At 42.1% G+C, this 23,061-nt stretch overlaps 1 protein-coding gene across 2 annotated transcripts in view; it reads left to right on the top strand.

The window, feature by feature from the left end:
* LOC126391486 (collagen alpha-6(VI) chain-like) overlaps window positions 1-23,061 on the top strand; it is an 80,301-nt gene that overhangs the window by 41,016 nt on the left and 16,224 nt on the right. The window contains exons 4-20 of one of the 2 annotated variants that reach the window (XM_050046303.1): window positions 1,667-2,272; window positions 2,630-3,217; window positions 4,568-5,134; window positions 6,508-7,128; window positions 7,323-7,883; window positions 9,260-9,817; window positions 10,244-10,822; window positions 12,627-13,205; window positions 13,296-13,648; window positions 14,910-14,988; window positions 15,185-15,330; window positions 17,509-17,601; window positions 20,369-20,422; window positions 21,004-21,075; window positions 21,198-21,224; window positions 21,390-21,434; window positions 22,997-23,050. In XM_050046303.1, the coding sequence (XP_049902260.1) occupies window positions 1,667-2,272; window positions 2,630-3,217; window positions 4,568-5,134; window positions 6,508-7,128; window positions 7,323-7,883; window positions 9,260-9,817; window positions 10,244-10,822; window positions 12,627-13,205; window positions 13,296-13,648; window positions 14,910-14,988; window positions 15,185-15,330; window positions 17,509-17,601; window positions 20,369-20,422; window positions 21,004-21,075; window positions 21,198-21,224; window positions 21,390-21,434; window positions 22,997-23,050 (5,582 nt within the window). The remainder of the gene's footprint in view (window positions 1-1,666; window positions 2,273-2,629; window positions 3,218-4,567; window positions 5,135-6,507; window positions 7,129-7,322; window positions 7,884-9,259; window positions 9,818-10,243; window positions 10,823-12,626; window positions 13,206-13,295; window positions 13,649-14,909; window positions 14,989-15,184; window positions 15,331-17,508; window positions 17,602-20,368; window positions 20,423-21,003; window positions 21,076-21,197; window positions 21,225-21,389; window positions 21,435-22,996; window positions 23,051-23,061) is intronic. The other variant, XM_050046304.1, reaches the window with a different exon arrangement.

The raw sequence follows: 23,061 nt of genomic DNA, 5'->3' as shown, positions 1-23,061 counted from the left end.
CAGATTTCTCCTTAGTCATTAGTTCAAGGTCCATATGATTTGATACATTCAGCGTCATACTTGTGTTTGGCCGTATCGTCAAACCAGTTTGCTGCCTCTGTCAAGTAGCTGTCCGTAAGTCACTCACTCCACAGCAGGAAACCGCACTTCAACATAAGAGCTCTGTCCCTGAAATTCACTGTACTTAAAAATAAAATTGTTTTTTACAGACTTGACACATTTGCAAGTCACTTTTGGACTGCGACCCACCAGTTGGGAACCACTGACTTAGATGTTCCTGTCCCATCATTGCCTCAGCAGAGGCACCTCACTGTATTAATAAATTGATAACTCTAATATAAACCTATAAGCGCAAGCGCACCACTCTGCTTGCTCTGCAGCTGTGCTGTGTTCAGTGAACTCAGAGGCATCCCAGCGTAAACCACTTTGTGTCCGAAAAGGGCCTTAACTGATCGAGTTAATGTAATACCTGTGATTATGATCGATGATGATAATATTGGGCTGTTTTGATGGTGCCCTACGGACAGCTCATGATGTGCGTGCCTGTAGCGGCAGCGCTCGAAACGGGAGTGTGAGTTGGAGAGACAAGTGCCCGGAAGAGTTTGTGTTGTTGAAGTACAAAAAGCGTGTCTTAGTCTTATCTCAACTTATCCCAAAAACAAAAAATTCAGTGTCATGGCTAAGTAGTTAGTTGATTTTGACAATGTGAAAAAGTCAGCGAGAAAGAGAGTTCTCCTTTAGTGACACTTGGACACAAAACGGACTGGTAAAGTGAAAAGTACAGAGAAATGATTAATTTCTGTCATTTCGTTAATGATCTCAGACACTCATAATAACAACCTGAGCCTGTCAGTGGCAAAAACAACCACCTCCAGTGGACGCACACTGACGGTGCAAACATGCCCTGAGTGGGTACATTACAGCCTGTTTTGCTGCTGCCAGCTGCAGTGCTCTCACTCTGATTTGAAAAGTTGTTGTTCCCATGAGTCACTTAGACACAAAACATGAGAAAATTGAGTCCAGGTTGTAAAATACCAGAGTTTCCCTTTAAGGACATTTATTGCAGGTCTGAGATGGGAAACAAATTCTGTTCCCTGGCATGAAAGTCAGATAGTATTTCCTTCCAGCATGACCAGAGTCAGTCTCTTCGAGTTGTTTCGAGGAATAATCTAAAATATGAAGGGTAAGGAAAATACTGAAAATGTTTTATGCAGCCAAGCACATGACTGTAAGGTATGAAAGTCTGTAGTGAGATGGAGAAGTTAAAGCAGAGGCAGGTTGGATCAGCACTTTGTCGACCTTCTGTTTGCACCATCAACACAGTCTGAAGGAAATGAATGCCAGCTGTACACCACGCAACCTTGTTTCACTCCCTCACACTCTTTCATCCAACAGTCCACCTGAAGGTGAGTGCTTCTAGACTAGATCAATGCTCCTGTCCAGAAACTGTCCACAACAGGCTGCTCGTTTTTTTCCTCTGGCTTGCACACATCACAAGCTACCCACCGTTTCTATCTGCAAATCACGCTGACACTTTTTCCACCTCTGGCTGGCACGCTTTCTAAGACCCACGAAATACTCGGGTTGTAAGAGCTTTTCTGGCAGCAGCACGCTGTGACTTCTTATCTGCAAGAACTCTCCATGATCTGACAACCTTCCTTCTCAGTCTGTACTCAAGAGGCTGTAGCAGACATCGTCTTCATGGTTGACGGGTCGTGGAGCATCGGCACCAAGAACTTCCAGCAGATCCGTCAGTTTCTGTATACGCTGGTCAACAGCTTCGACGTCGGGCCTGACCACGTCCGCATCGGGCTGGTCCAATACAGCACTGCTCCACGCACCGAGTTCCTGCTCAACACCTATCAGAACAAGGAAGGCATCCTCGAGTACATCAACACCTTGCCCTACCTGGGTGGTGGCACCCAGACGGGGCAAGGCTTGGACTTTATGCTGAATGAGCACTTTGTGGAGGCAGCTGGAAGCCGGGGCCAGAAAGTACCGCAGATCGCTGTGGTGATCACCGATGGAAAATCACAAGACAACGTGGAGTCCCACGCCCAGGATCTGAAGCGGAAAGGAATTGTTTTGTATGCGATTGGTATCAAAGATGCAGATGAAGAACAGCTGAAGGAGATAGCCAATGAGCCGCATAGTCAGCACGTCTACAGCGTGTCTGATTTTGCAGCGCTGCAGGGAATTTCTCAGAGCATCGTGCAGACGCTTTGCACAACTGTTGAAGAAGTCAAACGACAACTGCTGCAATTGTCTCAAGGTAAAATGTGTCATACCACACAGCTTGTGGTGTTTCAGTGATCTTACTAAAGTATTACTGGTATCTAAGCAATGATTGAGTCAAGTATTATTATTATGCCAAAAGTAGATTGTTGTTGTTTTTTTTTAGATTTTTAAATATCCAACAGAATTCACTTTGGTGTCATCTGAGTGTCAGAAAATCACCTTGACCTAAAAGCTTTGTGAACTGTTTTATTGAGCCTCGAGAATTTAGACATGGTGGACAAAATTACAGTAAGACCACAGAATGTAACCACACACACACACACACACACACACATTAAATGTTCCTTACCTTGTTACTCCAAATGCTGACTCTTTTCTCCCTCCTGTCCAGAGTGTGCCAAAGCCTCCAGGGCCGACATCGTCTTCCTGATCGATGGCTCTTCCAGTATCGGCATCAGTAACTTTCAGGAGATCCGTCAGTTTCTCCGGAGCGTCATCACAGGTCTTGACATCGGCCCTGACAAAGTTCGAGTTGGCTTGGCTCAGTACAGTGATGAATCTTACCAGGAGTTCCTGCTGAAAGATCACATGGATAAGCAATCCCTGCTGGCTGCGGTGGATACATTCCCCTACCGAACAGGGGGCACAGAAACCGGCGAGGCCATCGAGTTCATCCGGACGCAGTACTTCACAGAGGACGCAGGGAGCCGAGCCAGGGAACGGGTACCTCAGATTGCTGTGGTCATCACAGATGGGGACTCCACAGACGATGTGATACAGCCCGCCCAGCGCTTGAGGCAGCACGGAGTCATTGTGTTTGGCATCGGGGTGGGAAGAGCCAACATGCAGGAGCTCAGGTCCATTGCAAACCGGCCTCCAGAACGCTTCCTGTTATCTATCGATAGCTACCAGGTTCTGCAGACGCTGACCAACAATCTGCTGCAGACTGTTTGTATCTCCGTGGAAGATCAGAGGCAAGGTAAGGCCGAGGATTAGAAAGTTATATATCATACAGAACTTGCCGCTGTATTTATACCTTACTCCTTAATGAAGGGGGCTTCTGAATTAGACTTCAAGCGTGACGAAGTGGGGGTGGGAAGGATCTGGTTTGGGAAAGGCCCTAATGTTTTGTCCTTAAGCCCAAGCTGACATCACTTTTAACATCATCAGGAGTAATATTTTCAGACTTGACAATCTATAAGAACTAATGGTAGTCCACATAACTGACCTGTCTGTGTAAAATCCAGTAACTGGCCCCGTGTTACCTCGAGAGGACCCAGATTTAGTGGATGTCAGACTCTCAGGAACTGACATTATGCAGTATTTTAAAATAAATGTTCTTTTTCCTTGACAGCATATCTCTTTCCACATAACCATTCAAATGCTTGGAGCCTCCAGACACAACACATGAAGGCTCTGCAGTGATTAATGTAACATGCTCTGGTTCCAGTTTGAGGTCAACCGCTAATGAAGCAGTGTCGGCCAAAAAATGCAACATTGAGAGACAGAAGTTGTTTTGGGACAAACTGTATTGAACTTGTGGTTATACATCTTTAGTGTGGGAACTTTTCTACAGAAATAATTCATTGGCCGTTAAAATAGACACCCTGATAAAGACTACTGTTTACTTTTAGCATAGTGCTCGTTTTTTTTATACTGAATCAACCTTAATTTGGAGCACTTTGCTGTCCAGAAAATGTAGTAGCCTTTGCAAACTGTAAGAAAGAAGGATAATTGGGCGGCAGTAGCTCAGTCCATAGGGACTTGGGTTGGGAACTGGAGGGTCGCCTGTTCAAGTCCCCATCCGGACCAAAATATGGAGCGTGGACTGGTGGCTGGAGAGGTGCCAGTTCACCTCCTGGGCACTGCCGAGGTGCCCTTGAGCAAGGCACCGAACCCCCCAACCGCTCGGGGCGCCTGACCAAAGGGCAGCCCCCTCACTCTGACATCTCTCCACTTTGTGCATGTATAGGTCCTGTTTGTGCATGTGTGTGTCTTTCAGACCTGTGTGTAATTGACAAGCAAGAGTGAAAACATTGAATTTCCCCTCAGGGGATTAATAAAGTAAAGAAACTTAAACTTAATTCACCTACTAATGAATATGGAAGTGCACTCCTGCCAACATACTAAAGAATACTCTCGTAGTGTGAAGAGTTAAAGTGAATATCTCCTAATTCTGACTTAAATATTATGGATCAGTAACTTGTAGGTGAGATGCAATCTGATTTATATTTTCTGCTTTATAATTTAGAGATTTATATCATCTGTAATCGTGGTCTACCATAACTGCAGATCTTCTTACTGTTCCTGTTGGTTTGTTTTCTTTAAGCCTTGGAGGAAAAGTTTGCGGACATCTTCTTCCTGGTGGACAGTGGCGTGACTCCAGCAGAGTTCCAGCAGATCAAGTCCATCCTCAGTAGACTTGCCAATCAACTAAACATTGGAGCGTCTGCCTACCGTCTCGGCTGGGCTCAGTACGGTCAAGATATCAAGGAGGAATCTCTTCTTAATGCTTACCAAACCAAAGAGGAGACCGTGAACGCTGTGAGGCGTTTACGCCAGCGAAGACTGCAACCTAACGAGAAACGTAATCTGGGCAGCGCATTGCATCACGCTACCACTCAATATTTTACCAGTGCATCAGGAAGCCGGGCGGACCAAGGCTACCGACAGTACCTGGTTGTTATAAGTGGAAAAGACTCAGATGATGAGGTGTATAAGGAGTCACGTCTGATCAAATCATCAGGAGTAATCGTGGTGGGGATGAGCCTTGGTGCATCGATGAATGAAATGCGTGTCATAGCCACTGCACCGTACATTTACCAGACTATCATCACTGCACCCGCACTGAAGGCTATTTTTGAAACACAGGAAGTAAAGACCTCTCTTACTGGAGGTAAAAAATCTTTTCAATTAAACTATTGTTTTTATTACTGATTAATGAGTTCAGGACACCTTTGAGACTGTATTTTAAAACTGTTTACGTCCTTTCTGAATTTTACCATTGACTGGAGTCCCTGATATGTTTCTTACTGACAGACGAGTAAACCAGTTTAATGACCTGACCAGTGGAGGTCTATCATGTGCCTGAGATCTAAGGGCTCATACTCAACATTAGATTTGGAGATGGAGATGAATAGAGCCTTCTGTCCGTACTCTGTGTTCATTTCATCTGTTTATGTGAACATTTTTTAAAAAAGCTTACGGATAGGGACTAAACGGAGCAGTAGAATCAGAGATCGTGGAGGCAGCGTAGCATAGTTCAAGACCCTGGGAGTCGAAGAATTTAAAATATGGCAAAACCGTACGAATTGCTGTGCAAACTGGTGCAAACTCAAATTAATTTTTCCCAAAGATGATTTCTGTCATATTAGACAGTTCTCATCACGTTGGTGTGAGTTCAAGTGTTCATTTTTCTAATACCTCGTTTTTAATTAGTTAATTGATGTTATAAAAAGGAGGCGTGATGTCGTGATTACCAGCTGTGTGTGCCTATCAGTGTGCTTGTGATCAGAGGCACTGCACGCGATTGGTCGGATTGGTGTTTGAGCTTGAATTCGATCATTTTTGTACATTGGAAGTAAGTGGAGATGTGTTGTTCATATTTATATACAGTCCATGTCCATTAAATCTACACTCCCCTTTTAGGCCCTGTCTGCACATATACAGACATTTTTGACGACAAATATTTTTCAACTTTTTAAAAAAGAATTCTGTCCGTACAATCTTTGTTTAGAACATAGAGGAAAAGATCTGTTTTCAAAAATATCTGTATACATATGTAGAGAGGACCTTATGGTCCACTTCACTTGTGCATTCTTAAAGTTTGATATTAACATCTGACCGGGCCATAGGTGTTACTCAGTACGTTTAAGCCAGGTTTGACTTTGTACTCGGACTCCCAGTATTTTATTTTATTTATATTATTTATTTATTTAGCTGGAGCTGTCTGTGTTTCACCACACTGAGTTGTTGGACAGGCCTCATTTAAATGAAGTAAGGCGGCTTTGGTTCTTCACGTGGGACCAAAGTTGGTCCTACATGAAGAACCACAGCCCCCTAATTCATGTAGGACCAAAGTTGGTCTGAACGCGACCTATGTGAGGTACAAGTGCACTCGTCTGTCAGCAAGAAATTGTTTACAAAATAGCATATTAGATTGTTTTAAGTAATGAATATTCCTCCTCATCTCGAAATGTATCTGAATGACTGAGCAGCTCACAGGTGAATTTGTAACAATGATTTTATAACAATACACTCCTTTCACAGATTGCAAAGCCGCCAAAGTGGCAGACATCGTGTTCATCGTTGATGAGTCTGGAAGCATCGGGACTCCCAACTTCCAGCTGGTGCGCACTTTCCTGCACTCCATTGTGAGCGGCCTGAATGTCAGTACATCTAGAGTCCGAGTGGGCATCGTGATGTATAACACTGTAGCCAAAGCTCAGGTTTACCTCGACTCCTTCAATGACAAGGACGAACTGCTGAAGTTCATCAAAATCCTGCCTTATCATGGAGGTGGTACAAACACTGGAGTCGCCCTGACTTACGCCCTGCAGAAGGTTTTTATCCCGCAGCGAGGAAGCAGGAAAGCAAAGGGTGTCCAGCAGGTGGCGGTGGTGATTACAGACGGTGAATCCCAGGACAACGTGAGCACACCAGCAGCTAATCTTCGTCGAGCTGGTGTCACGGTTTACGCAGTAGGAGTCAAAGATGCCAACAAAGCCCAGCTGATAGAAATGGCGTCTCATCCCCCCCAAAAGCACACGTTTATTGTGGACAGCTTTGCCAAGCTGAAATCAATGGAGATGAGCCTGCAGAGAATTCTGTGCCAAAACATCCTTCGGCAAGCAATCTCCGTCAGTACAAGAAGAACTGGCATCAAAGAAGGTCTGAACCAGTGTTTGCTTTTTAATTGGTTTGTTGAACATGTTTATGAATATATTTTCAGTCACAGTACTGGTCAAAATTTTAATGGTAGAATCGTATTTATAGAATAAAACATAAAGTGAATGAGTGTAAACAGAGAGTACAGCTGATGCATCGGAAAATAACTCATAATATCTTTTCTTGTCCTTTTCCAGGCTGTTTACAAACGGATGAAGCAGATATCTTCTTCCTAATTGATCATTCAGGAAGCATTTACCCCTCCGACTTCCAAGACATGAAGAAGTTCATCATTGAGTTCCTCCATACCTTCCGTATTGGACCACAACATGTTCGCATGGGGGTTGCGAAATACGCAGATTCGCCAAACTTAGAATTTGATCTGACAGTCCACTCAGATACCAAGACACTGGAGAAAGCCGTAGAGGGTATTAGACAAATAGGAGGCGGGACAGAGACAGGAAGAGCGTTGGAATTCATGGGCCCACATTTTGATAGAGCAATGGTCACTCGTGGTCACAAAGTCCCAGAGTACCTGGTGGTCATCACTGATGGAAAGTCCACTGATGAAGTCAAGGCTCCTGCGGAAAAACTGAGATCACAGGGCGTCATCATCTACGCCATTGGGGTGAAACAGGCAGATATGTCTGAGCTGCGAGAGATTTCCGGCGACCCCAAGAGGACTTTCTTTGTCAATAATTTTGATGCTCTAAAGCCCATCAAGGATGACATCATCACGGACATCTGTTCTCAAGACGGTAAGAAAAAACTTGTCCAGACTAGAATGTAAAATGCATGTCTACCATTTTCTGTATGTAGCAGTCAGGGGGAACACACACCAGCATCAGACAGCTGATAATGGAGAGCAGACTGGGGGACGGTCCCCAGCTGGACGTGAACTGGGGACAGTTTATGGTTCAGTAGCCGTTCGTGGTCGACACCTTAACTTGTAGGCCACCAGTGAGCCCTGGCACCCATTGTTTTCTGTTTAAGACCACACACTGGTTGTGTCTTGACACACGTCGTGTCGGACTGACACATCAGAATATGCCTTTTTCCCAGTTGTTTCCCAGTTGATTGGCATATCCCAGCTACCGTACCAATATCACATCCTCTATGTCAGGATGAATTCAGTGACTACATTCACATGCAAAAAATATTCTGTTTTTTGTCGTTATTCTGAAAAAGACAGTATTCCTACTAATCTGTTTATATGGCTAATGAAAATTGATATTCCAGTAATATGTCCTGTTTCCCAGTTGATTGGCACACCATACCAATACCACTTCCTCCATCTGCAGGATGAATTCAGTGACTACGTTTACATGCACAAAATATCCACTAATATTTGCAGTTACTTACAGCTATGCATGCTCCGATTAACGTGCCCTAAACGTGTCATTTATCACGTCCAAATATGGAAAAGTGGAACCACTGTAGTCGCTTGTGGCATTTTGCTTTTTTGTATCAAAGAAGGACTTTGTCAAAATTGTCCACTGGTGGCGGACTTGTTCAACCGTGGAAACACAGTCTTCCTCTTTCATTCCTTCAACCACCTTCTTGAAGAGGTCTGTGTATCCAAAAACCTGTTGATATCCAAATCTTTCATTTTGTTTTAAAGTAGATGTTTTCCTTCTTCCGACCAGAAATGTGGGCTTTTCTTTTGGGCATACATCCCTACCCCAGCCTCCCAAACTGTTGGTGTGTGCACAACGCCGTGTGTCACAAACTAAAGTAAAAACCCCAGTTAAATTGCATATACCAAATGTGCTGTATACATTACCAGAGAATGCTCCTAAAACCCAGATAATATTGGTTTATCCCTCATGTCTTAATTGGAGAAATGCTACATACAGAAAATGCTGTTTGTATGACCCGCATTATATTCAGAATATTGTCATATTAATAATAATAGTTGAATATTTCTGTGCATGTAAATGTAGGCATCATGTGTTACATCGGGTGAGAATTAAATGATGTAATGTGATGTGATGTGATTGGTGTCTGTTGCACTTTACTTACCCTAAAGATATTCTGTTGTTACAGATACATTTTGATTTTTTTCTTTGAAAAGGGCCCTAAGGCAGGAAAAAAGAGGAACACCACACTAACGTCTGTGCTCATGTGTCCACAGCTTGCAAGGACATACCAGGCGACCTCCTTTTCTTGATTGACAGCTCTGGGAGCATCTATCCACAAGACTACAACAAAATGAAAGAGTTCATGAAATCTGTCATCAGCAGGTCCGTCATCGGGCAGAACGAGGTGCATGTAGGTGTCATGCAGTTCAGTACCATCCAACAACTAGCGTTCCCCCTCAACCGCTACTACAGCAAAGAAGAAATGTCACAAGCCATCGATAGTATGCAGCAGATTGGTGGAGGCACGCACACAGGTGGCGCCATCACTGATGTGTCGCAGTACTTTGATGTAAGCAGCGGAGGGCGTCCTGGCATGAGACAGAGACTGGTTGTGATCACAGATGGCGAGGCCCAAGATGAGGTCAAAGGCCCCGCTGAGGCTCTAAGGGCCAAGGGAGTGGTGATCTATGCCATTGGAGTGGTGGACGCCAACACCACCCAGCTGCTGGAGATCAGCGGTTCACCCAACAGGATGTATGCTGAGAGGGACTTTGACGCTCTGAAGGACTTGGAGAGCCAAGTGGCCATGGAGCTCTGTGATCCAGAGAGAGGTGAGAGCAGTCTGGGACTATCCAGAATAACAGATGTAAACCACAGATTTCCTCTCTTTTTCCTAAATCTGACTTAATTCTTGTAGAAAAAACACAAACATATTAAGTCTCTTCCGGCAGAGATTCTATATTTTTATTTTAAGAATTGAAAACCCTTTTGAAGTATTGCCTTAGAATTCTGTCTTAGGGACCTTAATTGGTTCCAGGTTGTGACACCAATTGTACAATATTATTACACAAAGGCTATTTTTAAGAAACATCATCCAATAGGAAAAAACATTTCAGGCATATTTCTGCTCTGAGTAGAAGTTTTTTCAACTTGAGGCATTCAAACCACTCCCAAAAAGACGCCAGGTGCATTGAACTTAAAAACTACTACTTTTCCCTCTGACTTAATTTGCTTATTGTCCTTTTATTTCTAACCAGAGTGTAAGAAGACAGAAAAAGCTGACATTATTTTCCTGGTGGACGGCTCTACAAGCATAACCCTACCCAAGTTCAGAAGCATGCAGAAGTTCATGGCATCAATGGTGAACCAAACAACAGTTGGCAAGGACCTGACCCGCTTTGGGGTCATTCTCTACTCAAACGACGCCAAGTCTGTTTTTACTCTGAAACAGTACAACTCCAAACGAGAGGTTCTTCATGCAATATCAGCACTCAAGTCCCCGTATGGAGACACCTACACTGGCAAGGCTTTGGGATACTCTTTAGAGTTCTTTAACAGCGAACATGGTGGTCGGGCGGCTCTCCAGGTGCCACAGATCCTCATGGTGATCACAGATGGCGATGCTACCGACCGCAACAGTCTGGTTGCGCCATCCGTGGCACTGCAAGACAGCGGGATTAGCGTCTTCAGTATCGGAGTTGAAGGAGCCAACAGGACGCAGCTGGAGATCATGGCTGGCCAAGACACTTCCAGAGTTTTCTATGTGGATAATTTCGATGCCCTGGAAACTCTGTACAAGAATATTACAAATGTCCTCTGCAATTCCACCAAGCCAGGTAAGAGCCGACGGTGTCACAGCACCTATGTATATAGTAGTTCTAAATCTTGATGGAGAAAAGTTCTTCTAACGAGAACTGAGCTCTATTCTCGTTCAAAGATTTAGAGGCTCGGTTCACTCAAGCTTAAAAAACAAAAAAAAATTCACTTGAACCTGGACATATCTAATCATGTCGATGTGTTTGTCCATTGAGTTTAATTTGTGGTACTCAAAGAACTCAAACATGGATCACCCAACAGCAGCAAGCCTTTCCACCCTTACTTGTATTCTAGCAGCACTAAACCACAAAGATTCACAGATAAAGCCAAATCACAATGCTACTCACACTTGACAGAATGAATTGGAAACTTGTGATTTGAGGCAAAGTTTTTTGACATCTTAGTACAGAGTCTAGTAAGTGTTTGAAAGGTTTTTTGACAAAAAGTTTACATCACATTAAATTAAGGCAGATGATATTTGCACCCAAGTGTCCGTAGCCAACAGTGCTATCTGCACCTGATGTGGCTGTTCACACCTGGGTGTATATTCCTGGACGTCCTGGCAATATTGGAATATGATGTTGAAACGAATGGGTCTATTCAGCTATTCTGCTAAAGTTTATGTACACAGCGTGCATTTGGCAGCTTCATACATCCCAAAACTGGAGTGAACAAGTCATTTATGTCTAAAATTATTAGGCCAACGTTAACTCACATAGGACTCAAGCTCCAGTCTTCTGTGTGAACATCCCAAATTCATCGACCAAGTTTTACTCCTTCCATTAACTGTATCGCTCTTTATACTGTGTCACCTGACTTTCTGCCAGTACATTTGTGAGTTTTTTCTCTTAATTTACCACTTTAATCTCAGAGAATATCCAAGATTTTCTATTACTAGCCCTTACCATAACCTCTTTGCCCAAATCCTAACCACTTTCAACCTCAATGCATCAAGGATGGGCGTAAAGAGTCAAATAGCTGCAGTGTGACCATTCTCAATCGGGTGCAAATAGACACTCTGTTAAATTAATTTTCTTAGATACATAAGTAGCCCATAAAGCACGTGTTGTGCAATTTCTTGAAGCATATCTGACAACATACAAGGTAATACTAATATAGCAGCCAATAGTGATCATCCTAACAATTTATCCATCGGGCTGAGACGTCAGGGCCACAAAACATATTGGCGTTTCTCAACAGAAGAGCACAGAGACAGCCTCCAACCACAAAACATTTAAGTGTTAAAAGCTATTAAGAATAAAGTCTAATGAACTTGAGGTGAGCTGAGTATGTGGCTCTCTTATTTATAGGGCTGGGCACCAGTACTCAATACTGAAACAACCCAGTGCCAAGTAGTATCAAAACTTCTCCAGTTAAACAATAAATACATTTGATCTGTTTTTTACCCAGATCTAGAAAAAATGACTTCTTGTATGGTTTTGCTCGCAACCCATCACTGCAAGCGTTTTAATGTGATCTGTTGTCAAGGCTGCTCTAAATCAACCTGTCTTTTCAATATTGCCTGATGTCGTTGTTTGTTTTATTTTGCTCCACGTTAGTCTTAAAGCCCTGGAAAAACAGATATGTTGACATGGCTACCCATCAGTGTGGACTTGACGTTAGATCTAGGTGGCTACGTTGGTCTCTAGTGGCCGGTTAGGGAAAATCGAATCCTCACAGTTCTGTTCACAGTTCACAAGTTCACAATTCTGTCTGATATCAGGCAATACTGGTATTAATACTGTTATCATATTTTATAACATGATACGCAGCCCTACTTATTTATTAGTAATGTGGATAAATTTCCTCTCTTTGCTTCCGCAGTTTGTGAAAAACAGCAGGCTGACCTGGTCTTCCTTGTTGATCAGTCTGGCAGCATCGGCACAGCCGACTACACCACCATGAAGAAGTTCACCACAGAACTAGTAAACAGCTTCAAAGTCAGTGAAAAGTTTGTGCGAGTGGGACTTGCCCAGTTCAGCAGCAGTTTCCAACACGAATTTTACCTCAACCAGTACTACAGCGAGCAAGCCGTGAACAAGCACATCTTGGAAATGGAGCAGATTGGTGGGGGCACCATGATCGGACATGCCCTGGATTCCATCAGGGCGTATTTTGAGGCGTCACAAGGCAGCCGAAGATCTGCCGGGATCTCCCAGAATCTGGTGCTGATCACAGATGGTGAATCACAGGATGACGTGGAGGATGCCGCTGACCGTCTCAGGGCTCTGGGGATCGAGGTGTTTGCCATCGGTATCGGAGACGTTCATAATCTGGAGCTCCTGCAGATCACTGGCACTCCTGAGAGGCTGTTTACTGTGCAGAACTTCGGCAGCTTGGAAAAGATCAGGCAAAAGGTGGTTGACACAATCTGCAAATCTAAACCCATCAGAGATCCCAGTGGTGAGTTGAACAGTGTGACTTTGCCTCTTGTTTCCCACCGTATCCCTCTGTGTCTGTGACTGTTTAAAGACATGTTTCCCTCTGCCACAGCCTGCAGCATTGATATCGCCATGGGATTCGATATTTCTCGAAGAAGAGCTCCCGGTGAGAAGCTGGTCAGTGGCCACACCAAGCTCCAGACATTCCTGCCAGATATCGCCCACTACGTCTCCACAGTACAAGGCCTTTGCTGCGTCGATCCCCCACCTCTTAAGACTAACATCGCCTACCGTGTAGTGGGCCGTGATGGACGTCCCCAGCACGACTTCAGGTTTGAGGGCTACAGCGAGGACGTGGTGAATAAAGTCATGGACTTGAGCTTGACAGAACCCAGTAGGTTTGACACTGCTATGCTGAAATCCTTTGGGGAGATGTTCAGCACCGAGTCAAACGCTGGCGTGAAGGTGAGTCTGAGATGAGCACAAAGTACGAAGGTCGCAAAAAAATTGCAGCGATGAAACTGTCTGTGTACGTCCACTGTAAGTGATGTGTCTGACAACATCGTTAAAATGATCCCTACAGAGGCTGACCTTTTTGTTACAGAGTAAGATCCTTTTTGTTTCACCAAAAACAGCTCAGAAACCGCTATCGCCAAACCCACTAGACTCCATGTAAATAAACAGTAATTTTATCATCCTGAGACATACTTCATTCAAAGTCAACAGAAACAAAATAAAACTCACAAAAACCATCTTTGTTTGTCTCTCCACTCTGGTTTGGATGAAATAAATCCTTAATTCACCCAGTTAGATGTGAAGATATGCTGCCTCTATTCATGCTAAAATTACTGTTTATTTAAATGGAGTCTGGTGGGTTTGGCAATGGCGATTTCAGGGCTGTTTCTGGTTAAACAAAAATTATCTTACTCTTTAACAATAAGGTCTGTGTCTGTAGGGATGCTTTCTATAATGTCAGTGCCAAAAACTTTAAGTGGACATACATTGACAGTGTGAACATGCCCCAAGTGGGGTGCAGTACTGGACCAATTTCAAAAGCTGTTGTTCCCATTAGTTATTTAGAAACAAAGACATGGGTAAATAGAGCCCAGGTTAGAAAAATCCAAACTTAAATGATTTCATTTAGTTTTCTGCTGAAGTGATCAGAAGTGAGCGGCTTGAAGCTGTAGACTCTGTAAACACTTAATTCTGGGTCTCAATGTGACGTCCTGTGATGCCAAACCACAAATCTTCCGCCTACATGGGATTTAACAAAGTATGAAAAGTATTAGGAAGTGCAAGTTGACTTGTGTAAATCCTCCAGTCTGTTAGACTTGTGTCAGACACATTTTTGTTTGGTTTAGTTAGAAGTTAGAAGTAGTTAGAATTAGTTAGAAGACTGTAGAGGTTTATGGATTATCCAAAGCATTAAAAATAACAAAGTCAGTAACTACGAGGATAATTGCATTTGCCAACTGAGTACCATTCAGTCACTGCGTACTCTCTCTTTACTTTCTCTTCAAAGTTTTAATGACCTAGTGAAATAATTTATCCTCATCTTGTTCTATTCTCCATACTTTAGTGGTTAATCAGGCATTTTACCCTTAGATATGGATGTTTCTTTACCTTAAGTTGAATAATGTTCAGAATAAGGACATGAGTTGTAGTTTTCTTATCCAGGACTTTAACAATAAAAGCAATCTAACATGTGACTGATCTTGTCCATCAGGTGCTGGTGATCTTCTCAGATGGACTCGATGAAGACGTGATGAAACTGGAGCATGAATCAGATCTGCTGCGAAAGTCCGGTAAAAACTGGGGGGGGGTTTGTTCGAAGATTGAACATTACCACAATTTGTATTTCTTATTTTCATAATTATATAAATTTATTTGAATTATCAAGTAGATTATTTAAATTCAACATTTTATGTTTTTAGTGCACCATGTTAGCAGCTAATGCAGCTGTTTATAGAGAACATACACATAAATGTTATTTATCTGCAGGGGTCAGTGCTCTGCTGACGGTGGCTCTGGAGGGCGCGCGTGATCCCGCCCAGCTGCAGATGGTGGAGTTTGGTCGAGGATTCGGCTACAAGCTTCCTCTGACCATTGGCATGCCAAGTGTCGGCAGCACCATCCTCAAACAAATCGTAAGTCGTTCATGTCACTGCTAACCACGAATCAAACAGCCACTCCCTTTATATCAAGGGCAATACAATTACACCAAACAGTGTCTGTTGCTTTAAGAGTGATACACTTCCTGTTTACATTTCTGACTGCAGTCATCTCTACAAGAGAAAAAAAATGACACTTTAGTAAAATCTGGAAATATGTCGATTTGAGTGAAATGAATTATTGGCCTGAAGTAATTTTTAACAGTTGATGCATCACCTGCTTTAATGCTTATCTGCACATGGAAACTGCTGACATGGTTACATCAAACTGTCTCCAACAACACAAGAACTGTCTCATTTTACATTTTTATCCAGTAATTAATCTTTTTTGTGCAGTAGATCACTTTTCAAAGTTGAGGATAAAGTAATGCAGAATGATGAATACAGAATTATCCACTCGTGGTGCCGTCGCGGGCGGCAGCCTGCCAGAGTTGCTCTTCGTTATCTTGTGTGTTTGCACAAGAATTTCCTGCAGGATTAATAAAGTCCTGTCTTATCTTATCTCGTGAAGAATGAAGCATGATGACAATCACAGAAACTCATTAGTTCAGAGAAGGTTTTCCTGTCCTGGCGTGTCTGTTTGCAGGAATGAAAACCAGAAAAAAGCCTCAGGGAAATGTTGGTTGAAGAAAAAATGTGCATTACTCAGCATGTTGAGGAACAGCCACTGGCAAAGGAAAAAAAATCAGCTTGTACCTGCTTCTAATAAAAACTCATTTCTATTTTTAAGAAGTGCTCGTTCATAATATTTTGAAAAGAACAGCAGCCAAAACCTTCTGCAGGAACAGATTCTGACTTTTCTGTTAATTTACTGTTTGCTACTTTTTTTTTACTTTTTAAAATCTTTTGTCATACTTCCAGATTATTGTTTGGCATTACAAGTTTCTAAATGTAAATGTTTGGCAAACTAATACCCCTTTTCCACCAAAACTAGGCCGTGTATGCAGGTACAAATTCTTTTTTAAATACAGGAAAACTTGCTAAAAATAGGTGATAGTTTTCTTGCGTGTCGTGTTCAACGTCACAAATGGGCCGGAAAACAGGTTAGTAAACACTAGAAAGCAGCATGGAGGCCGGTGGAAACGTTATGGTGGTTACGTTTTGTAAATGTCTATTATTCAGGCTCTGCTTTAACGTAGGTGACGAGTAATTCGAATTGATGTTCAAGTGCTGAAAAGGCAGAGACAGACAGTATTTTGTGGCAGCCTGTCATTGTGTCTCGCTGCAGTGGGGGTAAAATTAGCGTGATCAGCTCTGATGGGAGCCGATAGATATTAGTGTTGCACAGTATACCAGTACTAAAATAGTACTAGAGTATTCCAAACGGTACTATACTGCATTTGGAAAATACCGGTACTTTGAAATTGATTCAATTCATTAATTTAGTTAATTTATTTTACTCATTTATGCACACAAACGCCTTCCTTGTTCCTATTGGAGCACAGATTGCGCAAGTGGTGTGTATGACAACACCTGTATCAACATTCGCAGCAGGCGCACATGAAAAAAGACAAGAGAAAGTCTGCCTCGCAAAGGGAGACAACACGAGACAACACCAACTTGGTGGAACATTTGAGTTACCAAACCGTGACGTCCGTACCAAGGTACTGACCGAACCATGATTTTTTTGGTACCGTTACACCCCTACTATTTATTGTTCTAAAGGTTTGTATCCAAAAGGACTTTTCCTTAGGAAAAGTACCGAAGAGTATCGAAAAGTATCAATATTCATATTGGTATTGGTACCAAAACAAAGATTTTGGTATCGTGACAACACTAATAGATATACATGACCACTGCAGAGTCATTCGACCCGGGAGTGAATACCGATTGTAACCCTTCCCATTAAATACAAAATCCAGATGTTAGCAGGTGTTTATGGGTTATATGTGTGCGGAAAGGGGCTCAAATTTGTCATGGGAAAAAATAAAAATGCTATTTTTTTTTCATGATAAGCATCTTATTAAGGGTTTGAACAAGGAAACGGCAATAAACAAGGATCACTTCACTTAATAAGAAACCAGTCAGAACCTTTAACTGTTTAATGTTAAAGTACAAAAAAGTCTTTTACTGTTTGTTTATTTAAAGTCAGGTCCATATAAAGACGTCAGGAAATGTTGACTGTTTTCTCCTCTGCTCTCTGTCTCTCTGCAGGATGCCGTGTCAGATCGGGAGTGCTGCGGTGTCATGTGCAAATGTTCGGGTCATGAAGGCATCCGTGGCTCTCGGGGCACCCCGGGGCCAAAGGTGACTGAAACACACACACCTTTTAACTTTAAACATGATGTCAGGGATGTTTGGGAAAATGTGTCAGAAGCAATAAGAAGGCAGAGCTGAGAACAAGCAGACACTTGCAGTGACTTCATAAAGTAAGCAACAGGCCTGGTTCAACTTTTGGACGTTTCAGAGTGAAGGTGGACACCTGTCAACGTTAAGTCTCATTCGTCATGTGTTCAGGTCAGTGTTAAATATATCCTGTTACACAGGGCGAAACATGAGACGCCTGTCTTCCTCAGGGCTGAGAGGAATGACAAGTGCACAGATAATTTACTTAAAGAGGAAAGACGTCTTTTGCTTTATCAATATGAAGTAAATGTTGATTACACAAAGTTACAGCTAAAGATGGCAACATTATATTCCAACAAACCAATCATCCCCCATGTTCTATAATAGTGCGTCAGTTATTGAGCCTGTCACTCAAAGCAGCCTGCCCTTAATTATGCATACCTTTAAGCCTTAATAAAATGTAAACATATATATATATGTATAAATTCAGCCCCTGTACATTTGTCATGAATATTGAAATTAGCTACAGAGACCAAAGCAGTTCTTTTGTACCAGGCTGTAAACATGTTTATTTCTGCTGTGAAGTTGGACACGTTAACATGGAGGTCTGTGGGGATTGACTCACTCTTGGAGCCAGCCTCAAGTGGCCATTAGAGGAACTGCAGTTTTTGGCTTCATTTTTCAGCCTCGGTTGTTTCTGCTCGGCCTATACTTCTTCACATACAGTTAGCTGGTTTAGTCCAGTGGTTACTCCAAAGGAAAATGGGAGCGGCAAGAAGAAACAGCTGTTTCCAGTTTTAGGACTTTTCTCTAATCTTTTTTTTTTTTTTTTTGTGACATATTAGATAATTTAATGTTTTTGAGCCTCAAACTGTTATTTAAATGAAACCATGTGAGAAAATAGGATAATAAGTGTTTCTGTGGTGTTGTTGGTGACAACAAGCCAGAGACTGATCTGAAACACGACAAAGAGACACAACTACACACTGATTTATTTGTAAGAGGGTCACGACCTTACACGGTTAACCGCTGGTTTAATCTGCTTCATGTGTGTCTTATAAACATTTTAAATATTTTTTGACATTCACATATCTTAATGTGGAAAAAAGTTATAGCTGTCAATTAAATGCAGGAGAATTGCAAAGTAGCATGAAATAGAAGTAATCCAGTAAAGTACAAGGTCAGTACTTAAGTAAATGTACTTAGTTACTTTCCACCACTGCTCCTGATGAAAATCACTTATGTATTGGTAATGCTGAGATCATGATGCATTTACACCCTTATTTAGAAAGATTAATGTTTCACAGCTTTAGGTATAATTTTATGATAATGATTATATTGGTATAATAGACATTTTAAATATGATTAAAGGGACACTGCTGATCTTCAACCAGCTTTGTATCATAACAGTGTGGGTAGTGGATGTAAATGAACTGCCAGCGCTCAGATCTCCTCGCTCAAGCTGATGGATTTTCGCTGGCTGTAAAGCTGCTGCTCAAACTACAGATACACTTCTTCATTTTTGTATGCCTGTGGACACGAAGAGTGTAAAGGTGGATCAAGAAAGACAGCGTAGTCTGCTGTCAGCCCTAGAGTGGTCTCCTCTGGTCTGAATCAGGGACTCATGTTGTTCCAAAGTTGTATAATTGCCTAGAGTTGGTTCGTGTTCTCACGGCAGCATTTACAAGAGGACCAGATCAAATGCCTTGTGTGAGAAAGCTGCTCTTGATTGGTCAGAATTTCCATGTGAACTCCACCAGAGTTCCTTTGTAACCAGACTGAGACCACCTCTTCAAGAAGGTCTTGGTCTGGTTGTTTTGGTGCACACCTGAGTGTGATTGCTTTGTTCACACCTGCCCAAATGAACCGCACTGAGGAGGCAAACGAACTTGAGTTTGATTGAACTGAACCAAACATAGCAGGTGTGAAAGCACCTTTAAACTCAGATCAAACTGTAAAACTAGGCAGTACCGATCCAATGTGATACAAGATTCTCTTTCTGTACTGCCTGTTTCTGGCCTAAAATGTTTTCAGAGACATATTTCAGCTCACTGTAAAACTGTAATACAAAATCATTTGTTACCAGTGTGGTGCATTCTGGTAGTTGTAGGTTTTCTACCTCTTGGACAAAATGGAATGCCACAGCCATTTTTCTCAGTTTTCTCTGGTCATGTGGCACCAATATTAAAAGTATTTGTGTCTTTCTGCTGCACAGACAGTTTAGTTTAATGAAAAGACTTCATCTTTCCAGCAGTGAAATACTTCTTTAACTATTTATCTGGAGGATGAGATCTGTCATCTTGAGACCTAAAAGAAGTTTTAGCAATCAGTTACTGTACATGTCTGTCAGTCAAAAGTTGCTCTTTCAATATAAAATAAAACACAAATACAGTTTGAAAAGTTGTGCTGACAGCCAGGTCACATCATAGTTTCAGGTTTGTGTCATATTTCTTTGGAAATTCAAAAAGAATTTCAAATCAAAGATCACAAGATATTCACAGGAAAAGGATCAATGAGGCGTTCAAGAAGAAAAGTGCAGATACTAAAATAAGAGAGGGCCAAACGTATTTCTTATTTAATTTAGTAAACCTTTAAGTTTTAGCTTGATTATCCTCAAGGAAATAGACCTGCTGAGTACAGGACATGGGACAACGTGATTTTTTACCTTTTTCAATGTTCAGTTTTTCTGCCACTGACCCTGCTGTGTGTGTGTGTGTTTTATAAACAGGGTGTGCCGGGGCAGAAGGGTTTTCCCGGGTTCCCAGGAGAGGAGGGTGTCGCTGTAAGTGCTTAATAATTCAGTTTAAGTTTCACTGTTTAACCAGAGAATAGTTAAACTGGTGGTTTGTTCTTAACTGCTGACAAAGCAGAGAACTTTCCACTTTAAAGACTAGATGTGTCTCTGGAGTTGATTAAAAGCTGCATTCCTGTAAACTAAATAATAAAACTCTGTACTTCACCACCTGTGTGTCATACATACACTTCTTGTATCATGGAGCTGCAGGAGTCAACTAACAGCTGAACTCCTTCAAAACAAAATTCTTTCTTATTGACAGCATTTCACTAATTCTTGTTCCAACAGAAAGTTCTTAGTAAATCATTTTAGTAGTTAATCAAACATTTTAAGTCATTTTTCAATCATAAGCTCCAGATATATTCTTCAACAGCAGTTTCTCCAGTGCCTGCTTTTCTGTTTTACATCACAGTAAACTGAATATCTTTGACGTTTGAAGACAACACTTTGGACTCTGAGGAACTTAAGATGACATTATTCACCACTGATATAACTTCATTTAATCAGGAAGTCTCACAGTGGTGATATCAGAGTTAAAGCAGCACCTTTTCTTTGTTTGTATGTTGCAGGGCGAGCGTGGGCCTCCTGGACCGAGTGGACCTCAGGGGGTCCAGGGTTGTCCTGGGCTCAGAGGAGTGAAGGTACGCCACTGCTCAGTACCACTGAGCACTACTTATTATATAAGTGATTAGTAACCATGTGTATGGTCTGATTGGAGCAGCTGTTGACGATGTGCGTCTAACTCTGATGTTTGTGTCCGCAGGGCTACAGAGGCAGCCGAGGAAACAGGGTGAGTGACTCAGGCCTCCTGGAATGTAAGAAAATTAAGCAAGGACGTAACGTGATGTGCTGTATGTGCTGAGGAATGTTTGGACAAACATTAAAGTCCAGATAGAGTCAAATTAGACTATGCAAAGAAAATCTGTTGACACTCGACTCTCTTACAACGTTGCAGGGCGATGGGGGTGAGGACGGACTGGACGGCATTAATGGAGAACAGGTACGAACTTCAGCAAAGACACATAAATATAAATCATTTATGCAACAGGTTTTCAAACTGATTGGTTCCTGTTAGACTCAGTGAGGTTTGCACATTGTTCAAAATTAACTTTTTGACTCACCGGCCGAGGGCAGTGGTCGATAAAAAAATCCATCTGCCGAACATATTTTCTACCGGCCAGAAATAATGGTGATGAGGAGCAGACCGGCTGCAAGTGATAGTTTAGTAAAGTTTGTATATTTTTATTTTATTTCATTTTTTTAATGTGTGCACATTGGGTTTGACCTCAGTATTTAATTATTTAAAAATGCTGCAGTAAAGTAGCAACTTAAGCTTTTTTAAAGTCTGTCTTTTTAGAAATAAAAGGAATGTTGTTATGATTTTAGCATTTAATTATTAAAAATGTTTTAGTGAAAACACAAGAAATTAATGACATGTATTTCAACAAAAGAAAACAAGAAAAAAAATTAGAAACTTTCCCGAGCCGGAGATCGCACCGCCAATCTTCTGATTAGAGGAAGACCCATTTTACCTCTGAGGCACAGCTGCCCAACGCCAAAATGTGGCTGACTCTCAGCATAGTTTTTTATCGCAAGACTGTTTTGGCACAAACATTTACCGGCCAGTAGCCTTCAGACATTTACTCACCAAACCGAAAATCTAACTGCATTTGGTCCTTGGTGGGTGTTCATTTCACCTGGGACACCAGTCTTTGCTTCCCATGTGATTGTAAAGCCAAACCTTGTTCTTTTTTCCTGAACCCAACCACGTGTGTTTGTTGTTGAAGGAAAAAAACGTCAGTTGGCGGTGTTGTACCGAGTCCGACGTAGTGCTTTTATTTTGAAAGAGACTGTATGCAAACTGTACATTTCCTGTGAAAACAGAAGTGTATTTTGAAAACAGACAATGCATGTAACAGGCTGAAGTTGACACGGTGTCCCAGAACGTCAACAACCAACACACCCAGGGTACCTTGGACGTCATATGTGGACGTGGAAAGTCCGTGACCAAACGTGGACATGTGACGAGGTCACAGTGAGGATGTGTTGAATCAGCATGACAGCAGAATGTAGGCCTGTATCTACACTCCCATATATTCATTCATATACAGGTATTTTTCCTGTGTTGAAAACAGACATAAATCTGAAACAGTTTTAATAGTTTGTTTCATGTATGTCTGTCAGGCTGAGACATCATATCCTCTGCTTTGATGTGCAGTGAAATGCTGCACTGTAGAGCCCACAGGGATGTGAAACAACAAATCTCTTTTACTTCTCCTCATTGTTTTAATCAGCAGAGATCAGAGGAGAAACTCAAAGTAGCAGCATCTCATTTTTTAATGAGGCTGTTTTGGATACATGTAATCAACAGTTCATGTGAGTTGGAGGAGATGGCCGCCTTTCACTTTGAAAGTTAAACAACAAACTGATGTGATCGGACGATGACGCTGAGATAAAGTCGATCTCTGTTTTTGTTTTTATTTTGGAGGAAATGAGCGGGTGTGTTCAGGAAAAGAGCTGATTGGAGGGATTTTCAGGCTTTTTCTGCTTCTGTGTTTCCAGGGACTGACGGGAAAAGATGGCGGTCGCGGAGAGAAAGGAAACCCAGGAAACCCAGTAACACAACA

This window comes from Epinephelus moara, chromosome 6 (assembly GCF_006386435.1).
Source record: "Epinephelus moara isolate mb chromosome 6, YSFRI_EMoa_1.0, whole genome shotgun sequence".
Lineage (NCBI taxonomy): Eukaryota > Metazoa > Chordata > Actinopteri > Perciformes > Serranidae > Epinephelus > Epinephelus moara.
This window is presented reverse-complemented; position numbering and strand designations above follow the sequence as displayed.